We start from the raw sequence: 11,614 nt of genomic DNA on the forward strand, positions 1-11,614 counted from the left end.
AGGCGGTTGTCCTTGGGTCGCTCCGTGTTCTTAGGGTGCACGAGGCTTTTGCTGGATCGTCGTATTGATTCCTTTACAGACTGTAACCACCTATCTCACGGTGTGAGACGTGGTTGTGGCTGAAATTTCACCGCGATTTCGCTGGAAGCGAGTGCAATTTTTCAGATTAGCACCCGCTCCTGGCGATATCCTGCGGTTGTCCTTATGACAAATTTTTAATTATGTATAGACACATATATATACGAGGTGTGTTCAAAAAATAAGGTGACTTTATGGTTTTCTCAAAAAATATTCATCTATTCCTCAATATTTATGTTGTCCCCTTCAAAGTAATCCCCCTCAGATATAATACACTTGTGCCAACGCTTTTTCCAATCATTGAAGCACTTCTGATAATCATTTCGTTCTTTCAGCGATGCAGTTTTTATCTCCTCTATCGTTGAAAATCAATGTCCTTTCATGGGTCTCTTCAGTTCTGGGAAAAGAAAAGTCACTGGGGGCCAAATCCGGTGAATATGGAGGCTGAGGCCTGACTGTGGTGCTGTTTTGGTCAGAAAATCTTTCACAAGCAACGATGAATGGGAAACATTATCGTGATGCAACAGCCACGAATTGTTTTTCCAAAGTTTCGGACGTTTTTTCCGTATCGCCTCTCAACATCTTCAGCAACTTCTCTGATGGCAATTCGACGATTTTTCAACACCATTTCTTCCACTTCTTGAACGCTTTCATCTGTTGTTGACATGCTGGCACGTCCAGGGCGGGGTTCGTCTTCGACATCCTCTCGGCCGTCTTGGAATAGCTTGTACGACTAATACACATTTTTCTTACTCAGAGTAGACTCACCGTATGCAACTGTCAACATTTCAAGAGTTTTAGAGCTCTGGATTCCATTTTTCACACAAAATTTAATGCAAACTCTTTGCTCCATTTTTTTCGAAAAAAGAAAATCGCCGAGCACACCAAACCCTTCTAACCTTTTACGCCTCTGCCAGAAAAACAACACGAGCTATGTAGTCAAAACTGTGAACATATGATCGTGACGAGTATACCAACACAACAAAACAAAAAATTTACAAATTGAATGTACGTAGCCCTTTAAAGTTGCATCCGAATCGGCCATTCGGTCAAGTCCGTGCATCTTCGGATCAAGTTTATCATAGTTTCCATGGTTGCGTTCGAAACTTCAAATGGATACAAGTGTCAAAATAATATAGGTTATGTTACAAAGTAATTACAAGTAATGAAAGTGTTTAATTAATAATGAAGTGAGACTGAGTCGCTGAGGATAAGAGTGTATCAGTATTAAATCTAAAAGAGAAATATAAAGCAGGAATTTTGATTCCAATTTTTTTAAAATCATTTTAGTTTCGAAATTGATATATTTGGATCTGATTTCCAAACTGGCATTTGATCAACCCCTAAATCAAATTTTAAGTCATTTTGATCGTATAGGTGTATCAAAAAAAACCTCGAAGCAATTTGTCTAGCCGGGATTTTAATGAATAAAGTTTTTAAGGATTTTTTTATTTTCGAAAATGTTTTCTCTGGACCTCATCTTAAAATTCGGTTTCATGAACCACTGAAATAAATTAGAGACTCGCTGAGGATAGGAGTGTATTAGGAATGAATATAGAAGAGAAATTTTAGGGTGGAATTTTGATCCCAATGTTGTTTTTAAATTATTCTATTTTCGAAATTGCTATATCTTGATCTGATTTCCAAATTGACATTTTATTAGACCTTAAATCAATTTTAGCTAATTTTGATGGTATCGATGTATCACAAAAAATCTTGAAGCAATTTAACGAGCCCAAATTTTAATTAATAAACTTCTTATGGCTTTTTATTTTAGAAAATGTTTTCTCTGGACGTCATCTAAAAATTTCGTTTGATCAATCGATAATAAATATAAGACAAACCTCAATTGAAAAGATAACATCTGAAAAAATTTTACACAATTCGTGTCTTCATTTCTAACAGCATAATTTAAAGTTGAATGAGGCCTCAAACAAATACATTAAAATAACATTTCGAGTACCTTTGAATTATACTCAAACATTTTTATTTTCTGATAAGATACCAATAATATATGAATTTTATTTTTATACCTGATAAAATAGATAATTATAGGGTACTTTCTAAAAAAAATTGGAATAAAAATTTCGACCTAAAATTTCGTTTCTACTTTTCTTTCCGACACACTGCCATCCTCAGCGATTCCCTAATTTATTTCAATAGTTGATCAAACCAAATTTTCAGATGAGGCCCAGAGAAAAAATTTTCAAAAATAAAAAAATTCCTAAAAACTTTATTAATTAAAATTTGGGCTCGTTAAATTGTTTCGATTTTTTTTTATACGAGATAAAAAAATCAAACATTAAATCCTTAAGTCTATGAAAAATGTATGAATAAAATTAGAACTTTTTTACGAAACGTTAGAATTTCCTACGAACAGTTCCTGAAAATCTTCGACTTGAATATAAAAAGGGAAAAATTTTATTTGTGCGATTTAATTTATACTTATAAATTCACACAACTCTGAGGATTTGAAACTTCCAACTCGACAGTTTCTAAACATAAACCATGAGTGCGTAAACACGCGTAGCCATCAAGGCTACGCGTGTAGGTACAATGTAGGTACTATGTAGGTACAATAAAAATTCTAGCCAATCATTCGACGAATTCCATACCACACAGACTCGTGCATATACGCACCAAACGGGTGGGTGAGAGTGTGTGCGGGCGACGTAAAGACGAACCTACGTCCTAGTCCCCAGATTAGTCGAGAAAACTCGTGACTGCTCTGTGAAACTTTGCCCAAGCACTCATAATATTTTTGTAATTATTTTTGGGAAAAAAAGTGATGAGCGGTTTTAGATTTGTCATATCGAGTTCGTCAATTCTTTCTCAAAATTCGTAGATTATTTACGAAATTACATCAATGTCCATTGAATTTTTCTTATATCCGAGACCTAGCTACTAGTTCGTGACTTTTTTGCGTATAAATTTTTTCCGTGTAATACAAACGTATGACCAACGAGTCTTTAATTTATTTTAGTGGTTGATCAATCCAAATTTTGGGATGAAGTCCAGTGAAAACATTTTCGAAAATAACAAAATCCCTAAAAACTTTATTAATTAAAATCCCCGCTATACAAATTGCTTCGAGATTTTTTTATACACCGATACCATCCAAATTACTGAAAATTGATTTTAAGGGCTGACCAAATGTCAGTTTTGAAATCAGATCCAGATATATCAATTTCAAAAAGAAAATAATTGTTTAAAAATTGGAATGAAAATTCCTGCTTAAAATGTCTCTTCTAGATTTAGTTGTGATACACTCCTATCTTCAACGAGTCTTTAATTTATTTCAGTGGTTGATTAAACTGAATTTTGAGATAAGATCCAGCGAAAACATTTTAGAAGATATTCCTAGATATTTTAGATATTCCTAAAAACTTTAATAATTAAAATTCGGACTTGTTAAATTGCTTCGAGATTTTTTTTTTGTTCGCCGATACCATCAAAATAACTTAAAATTGATTTTAGGGGCTGATCAAATGCCAGTTTGGAAATCAGATCCAGATATAGCAAGTTCGAAAATAGAATAATTAAAAAAAAAAATTGGGATGAAAATATCGGCTTAAAATTTCTCTTCTAGATTTATTACTGATACACTCCGATCCTCAGCGAGTCTCTAATTTAAATTAATGGTTGTTCAAATCAAATTTTGAGATGAGGACGGGAGAAAACATTTTCTAAAATCAAAATAATCTTTACAAATTTTATTAATTCAACTCCGGGAAAGTTAAGTTGCTTAGAGATATCTGTTTAATACGCCTATACCATCGGAATGACTCAGATTATTAATTTTAGGCTGATCAATCCCCAGTATTGTGATAAGGTCCAGAGATAAAGATTTTCAAACAATGTTTATTGAAACACACTAAGTCGAAATGCACTAATTCCATCTGCATTTCCTGATATGTATTTCTTCCAGGATCGATCTGTGAAAAAAACAATGGTAATCCTATATATTCATAACATAGCTTTTTCCGCAAATAAGCGTTCAACACAATTCACTCTTCGCCCACTGGAAGCGCAGAATATTATTACTATTTTATAGTATTTGTCACTCAGCAGACATTCCATAATGTTATTGTCACAGAACAAAATTCACATTTACTCCTCAGTTCACATGTCTCACTTCATTATTAATTAAACACTTTTATTATTTATAATTACTATGGAAAAGAGGCTGACACGAGCCATTGCCTCAACAGCAGAGTAATGGATGTAGAGAAGTCATTGTCTTCGGGCTCTATTGTGTTTATTTGCACTCCCTCTTACCCATAGTAACACTAGAATTATTTCAACTTATGCCTGTCCTTGGCGGGTTTTCTCGACCCAGCCTGTAATATAACTATATATACACAAAACACTTACTGTCCACAAAGAAACGCTCGTATTCCGCTAATTTCACTTCATTTGGCAGTTTAGCATTGTCACACTTAACCTCCTGAAGTGCAATGATATCCGCATCTTCTTTTTTGATGTATTCAAATCCATTTTTCTGCAGACAAAAAAATCAAAAAGATTTATAGAGACCAGCTTGCAAAGAGTACCACATCGGTAAACGATGTCATTTTTATTATCAACCGAACACTTCTTAATTTAAAAGTTCAATTATTTTCATTTTAAATAGTTTAAAAATCCTTAAAAAGCAGGACGCAGGACTTCCGGTTTGGTGCTTGAGCGGGTCAGGATTGTGAGAAAATTGTCGCGATCTTAGTAGCATACTGTCGCAGACTCGTCGAATTTGTATTTTTTTCGAAAGATTAACGTTCAAGGTCTCTAGGCAAAGCTGGATAAAATGTTTGTCAAAAAGTATTTAAATTATCAAATGAGAAATAGGTTCATAAAATTCACTTAAAATGTAAAATGGAAGATGGCTTTCTGTTTTACATTTTACAAATACAAAATATAAATACAAAATACAAAACATATATTTGAAATAGGCCAGTAAAAATTCAAAATGGATTTTTAATATTTTATTAAGAACATGCGTAAAACATTATAAAATGATCTCCGAAGCCACTTACCACCGATAGGCCAGATTTTAATTACATGTTTTGCAAATATGATTGCTTTAGGCAACAATTGCTTCTCAAAAATTGCGCCTTCCATTGACTTTCTTTTTGGGGCGAAAAATCATGCCTGCATAACTAATGTATTTCGACAGGAGCAGATGATGGAAGCGTTGTATTGAACACATAAAAAAGTTCTTTAATGACTGGATAGCGATTAAGGCACCTGAAGCTTCCCTCTTCCTCCTGCAGATACTGTAATGCTTCCAACTCTAAATTGTTTTTGATTGTACTTGTGTTTGGAGCATCGGAACCACTCTCTGATGTCGTCGACATTTATTGATCGAACATATAATATTCATCGATTTGAAAGTCTTCATTGGGCTCATTAGTAATGCCAGTGATGGACGATCATTTACTTTCATTATAAAACCTGTGCATTTCTTGAAAAAGCAGTAGTTTCAGAGTCACTCTTTTTTTATTTTAGAGCCCATTTGAGTTTAAAATGAGGATGAGTTATTGTAGCTAAAATGGCATCATTTGCTTCTGGGAGCAGAGCATAGAACTGAGAGAACCTTTTTTCTAAGCTCTGAAGAAGAGTTTTCTGTAAGGGCCCACAAAATTTTAGATGCTTTATTGAAAGAGACTCCAACTTTTTTTTGCCCCATAGAGTTGAGGAACCAGTTCACCAAAGAACGTGTTCTTAGTACCCTGAAGTTTGTCGATAGCAAAGTATGTTTCTGCTACCTTCGACGATCTTGATGTAAGATACCAAATTGCAGAACATTTCCGAAATGCCGAATGGTGCAATCTTGTATATTAAGGATTTTGGTTTCCTAAGCATTTTTTAGTGTCTGTAGTAGCTGTTAGGTTTAAAGTGTGACCACTAGAACGCTGGTGATCTGGTAAATCTGAATCAAAGTCACTTTCGCAGCTTTCAAGAACATCCGAAATGGAAATCAACTTCATTTCATCTTCATCGTCATCACTGACTTCCTTCTCTTCTTCCTTATCTAGTTCAATTATTGCTGGAAAAATGAAAATCATCTGTTAATAAAATTTGAAAGCAAAAATAAAAATAAGTAAGAATTGTTTGAAAGCAGAATTTCTGATAAAATTTAATTTACCTGATTCTTCAACACAAATTTTATGTTCGCTTGATTTAGCGAAAGCTTTTACTATGTTTGATCCGTTGTCCACAACAGTTTTCATTATTTTCGTTTTTTTGTCCACAAATTAATTGTGGATTTCATTGATCAATTCAGTAATTTTATCATATGTGTGGCTTCATTTAAATCGTCTACAAACTAATGCAACACCCTTTCTTTCAAAATCATTGTTGATCTGAGAACGTATTTTCCATTAAACATTAGTACTCAAAATCGTCAAAAGATTTTTGCTCTTATTGATACTTCTTACCCAGTGTGCTGTAATACCCATATAACTTCTTTTTGAGCTGCTCCAAATATCTGCGGTAGTACATGCATACTTGCTCGATTGTATTTTTTCTATCATGACTGTGATAGGAGCCTTTATTTTCTGAATTCCTAAAAATTAAATACATAAGATATATTATATAATGTTTACTTACTTAGTCCTGAATTCAAAATAATAATAATAACATCTGGTTACTGTACTATATTACTGCAGAGCATTACCAATTATCTTTAATCAAACTTTCAAATGCTTCGTGTTCAAATATTGAGATTTCATTTTTATTCAAGAGAATGAAAATATTGGATTTTTTAGGTTAGCAGTGAATTATAGCTTAACAGATTATATATAAGTCAATGGTTATTTTTCTTACCTAAAATTGATTTTTAAAATTGGTTGTGGCAGTCAGATTGCCTTTAAGGCTTTCCTTATACTTAACACAGTCAACACTAATATTTCCTTTTTCATCACGTTTTGTAACACTTAAAACTTAAAAGATAGTACGAAAAAAGGGAAAGGAGAAACGGGAGGAAAAGTGGAAGAAGCTTGAGGCAACCTACTAGAGATAGGAAAAGAAAAAGTAATTGTCTTTGCCAAAACTAGATCTGATATAGAGTCAGAGGTGGAAAAAGAAGTAAAAGAAGTAGAAAATGTTAGGATCGATGAAAAAAGGTAAGATTCTGCAGCAGAAGCACAAGTGGGAAATGTCAGTGGAAAAAAAAGACGACGAACTTAATGGCGATATAACTTTTGATGAAATGGTAAAATGTATTAAGAAAATGAAGGATGGGAAAGCTCTAGGACAAGATAGGATCCCTATTAAATTTATTCAGGGAATACCAAAAGTATGGTCTCTATAGTTACAGAAAATAATAAATGGATTCTGGACAACGGCCAAAATAGCGGAAGGCTGGGAAAAAGAGGAATAATTCCGATATTTAAAGTTAGAGAGGAAGATGATACGGGTAATTATAGGGGAATTTCTTTGCTTGGCCCCGGATAAAAAATCTTAGCAGCAATTTTGGACGAAAGGATTCGCGAGTGGATGGAAATGAAGGGCCTATACAAGGAGAGCCAAGCTGGCTTTAGAAAAAAGAGATCCACTAGAGATCACGTCTTCGCCTTAAACTGCCTTGTTGATAATGAACTAAAAAGTGAAGGTGGAAAACTCTATGCTGCATTCCGCGGCTTTAAAAAAAGCTTTTGATATGGTGGACAAAGAAATTCTCTTTTAAAAATTATTCAAGTTAGGTATAAGAGGTAGGATGCTAGAAATGATTATGGAAAATATATAGAGTCAAATTAAATGAGGTTATAACGGAGGAAGGGGTCACAGATTGCTTTGAAACAAGGAGGGGAGTCAGTCAAGAATGCCAGCTTAGTCCCACACTTTTTAATATTCTTATAAATGACAAGGACATAATCTGGGAAAGGAAAAATTAGGGGGGAACGTTTATAGGTAGAGAGAAGATTTTTGTTCTCAAATTTGCAGATGATCTATCGATTTTGGCGGATTTCCCAGAAGGACTTGACCAAATCTTAAAATCTTTAGAAGGGTACGTAGTTGAAAACAAATTGGAAGTTAACGTCAAGAAATCAAATGTTATGGTCTTCAGAAATAGAGGTAGGAGAAAGAATGCAACAGAAAAATGGCAGCTAAGCAGAGAAAAATTAGAGGTAGTAGAGAATGTTAAGTACTTGGGGTATTGGTTCACATTAAGAAAGATGCAGGGAACACATGTTGTTAAAATGGTAGGAAAAATTTAAAAAAGCAGCCAATGCGGCATGGGGAGTCCTGAAAAGAGCATTAATAGGAGGTTTGGGCAGGAAACTATACATAGTGGACATCCTAGTTAAATCAGGAGGACTGTATGGGGTAGAAGTCTGGGGGTGGGAAAAATAGGATGAGATGGAAAGGGCTCAAGGAAGGTACGTAAAGATGGCAATGGGCTTGGATAAAAAAACGCCAGATTATATCTGGAAGATGGAATTTGACAGATTCAGTCTTGAAATCGAGGAAAGAAAAAGAGCTTTTAAATATCTTACTGAAGCTCTAAACATGGGAGATGAAAGACTTCCAAAGATATGTCGCAAGGAGGAGATAAGGAATTTAACAAATAAAAATCCATCAAACTGGGTTAAAAAGATCAGAATAGCTTTAAATGAAGCAGGAGATGGTGAACAACTTGAATTTATATGGGAAGGGGAGAGGGAGCCAGAAATAGCTTCAAAATTTTAAATCAACTTCTTGAATCATCTACATGCTAAAACTACTTAAAGTCTTCCCAATTGATTTTTGAAATTCTGGAAATCTTTTTAAATATCCTCTTGAAGCCTTTCATAATTATTGTTAAGCTTCTAAAGTTTTTTGTTCATAAATTCAAAAGATCTACTCATAAATTAAATAAAAAATTCAAATTGTAACGTTCAAAGTTTAGTTTTGAATACTTGATTTATAATTACTAATTTTACAGGACTTCTGTTTAATTACTGATTTTACAGGATTTCCGTTTTAAGCATGAGAGTGAGGTAGTGGTGATTTTCTTATGCTGAGTTTTACTAATATTTATGGTGAAATTTGAAGTGAGTTAATTGTGGAAATGTGTAAAATAGTTTGCTCGTGAGAGATTGATTTAGATATTAAGAGATTGACCGAGTTGGTTGTAGCAGGGTGGGGTACAGAGGGAAAAAGGCAAGGCTGGTAGACGCGACGATAAACTGAGATAGAATGATAAAGGGCGGGATCGTTTAAATTGGATTCATGGCTAGTGGAGCGAATACCAACAAGAAAAAAAGGTATTTAGATCAGGAAGTTTTCAGTAAAACAAAATGGGAGAACAAAGTAATGTCGGCAAGGGGAAAGTATAGGGAAACGGTAGAAATGCAAATATTGAGAGGGAAGATCGTGGGATTGAGGCATTTCTCAAAAAGAAGAGAGGGGAGAGAGGAAACAGTGTTCGCCACAGTGATAAACACAGTGATAAAGGGTCTTAGATTATCAGGGCAGGAGCTGAAGGAAGTGAGAAGTTTAGGAAAAGAACAGCGAAGAGGGGAGAGAATAATACTGGTGACACTAAAGAAATGGAAACAAGAGGGAAGTGATGACAAAGGAAAAGGTGTTAATGAAACTTTTGAGAGAAGAGAGGATGATTTTACATGGGTAGAAAGGAAGAAACAGTATAATTTAATAAAAATAGCGGAAGAGAAAAAAACAGGAGGAAGAACATGGGTTCAGTATAGGAGGATATAGATAAAGGAGTATGGTGCGATTGAGATGACGACAAAAGATACGAGAAACAAAAATAGGGAAGGAGATATTTCGGGTTTCACTCGTCTAAAAACTACGAATTGTTTGCCGACGTTTCGTGAACATTGAAGTTCACATCTTCAGGGCTGACCTAAAACTGACGTATCAGGTCACCCTGAAGATGTGAACTGCAATGTTCACGAAACGTCGGCAAACAATTCGTAGTTTTTACACGAGTGAAACCCGAAATATCTCCTTTTATCAAAATGAATCATCGTGAAAGCATACAATCTATTATCAAAAATAGGGAAAATTGGAGGATATGCTACTAAAATATAGCATACTTGGAAAGAAAGGATAAGAAGTTTGTGAAAAATTTGATACAACGGGATGTAGTAGTAATGGTAGAGACGTGGCTGGATGAAAAAGGGATGGAAATAAATAAGGGGAAGATAACCAAGAGTTTATAAATTGCTTGTTTAAAATGCAAACCAAAAAATAAAAAAGGCATAGCTATGGGAACAATTTTGATGGGGGGTAAGGAATGGATGTATAAAATAAATGAATAAACAAAAACAAAGATTAAGAGTAGATGAGATAAATATGAGAGGAGAGATGTGAAGATAGTGGGGGTTTATGTGAAAGGTAGAATATGCAGGAGAAATCGGAGATGAGAAAACTGATGAAAGAAAATAAACTGGAGATTAGGCTGATAATAGGATATTTTAATGCGTGAATAGAGGATATGGAAGAAAGGGAAGGGAATGGAGAGCGAGGAAGAAAATTCAAAGACAATATACAGAATGAGGAGAAAATGAAATTGTTAAAGAACCTAGAGAAGATAGGATGGTTTATCCCAAACTGAAATATAGAGGGATATGAGGAAGGAGAATATACACGTTCAGGAGAAAAAAGGGGAACCATGATTGATTATGTGGCAATGGACGACGAGGTGAGGGAAAATCAGATATTGTTTAGAAAATGGATCAGGATGATTGACGACATATGTTTTCTGAACTATTAATAAATAAATAAACTAGTAAATGAAAGGAATAAAAGGGACAGTAATAGAAATTTAATTGGAATTAAAGGCGGCGTTTGATTTATTAGACCAAGGAAAGATAGACAAAGTTATGGTGAAAAACGGGATACAAGAGAAATTAATAAAGAAAGTTTTGAAATTTTTTTGAGAAACTAAAGCAAGGTAAATGTAGGAGAACAAGTAGGAGATAATATCTGTTTGGTAAAATGAGTGAGGGAAGGGTATCCTCTGAGCGCGCTTTTACTTCATATGTTAATATCAGACTTGGAAGAAGAAATAAGGAGAAAAAGTGAGGATGACTTAAAATAGCGAATGGAAAGATATATACACTGACATACGTATACGACATAGAGTTGACGGCAGAGGATGAAAAAGAGATGGCGGACTTAATTACAGGTTTACAGATATACTTGGATGGATAAAAGTTGAATTTTAATGAAGAAAAAAATGCGGCTAAGAAAAGGAGAGAGGAGAAAGAGCTTAATTATTTGGGATATACCTTGAAAATAAGTAAAGATCATGAAGCTCATACAAGAAAGAGAATAAAAAAGCAACATGGGCAATCACACATATATGGACAATAGGAATAAAGAAGGGAATTGGAAAATGGAAAGACAATAAAAAGATGGGGAATGATGGAGGAATCAAAATGTAATAAATGGTAAAGTGGACCAAAATACGAGGGTAGTTCAATATGTCCTTAGAATGAAGTATAAAAACAATTTTTTTTGGTTAAATTTTTTTTTATTTTTCAACATAATCTCCTTGGAGCTCTATACACTTGGTCAATCGCTTTTC

The 11,614-nt window shown here is 34.2% G+C and overlaps 1 protein-coding gene across 4 annotated transcripts in view; it reads right to left on the minus strand.

Annotated features, from left to right (window-relative positions):
- Positions 1–11,614, minus strand: part of LOC117180014 (DNA-(apurinic or apyrimidinic site) lyase) — a 144,338-nt gene that overhangs the window by 72,068 nt on the left and 60,656 nt on the right. For all 4 annotated transcript variants that reach the window (XM_033372293.1, XM_033372290.1, XM_033372291.1 and 1 more), the window contains one exon: positions 4,453–4,579. In XM_033372293.1, coding sequence (XP_033228184.1) covers positions 4,453–4,579 — 127 coding nt within the window. The remainder of the gene's footprint in view (positions 1–4,452; positions 4,580–11,614) is intronic.

The sequence above is a fragment of the Belonocnema kinseyi genome, chromosome 9 (assembly GCF_010883055.1).
Source record: "Belonocnema kinseyi isolate 2016_QV_RU_SX_M_011 chromosome 9, B_treatae_v1, whole genome shotgun sequence".
NCBI classification, from domain to species: Eukaryota; Metazoa; Arthropoda; class Insecta; order Hymenoptera; family Cynipidae; genus Belonocnema; species Belonocnema kinseyi.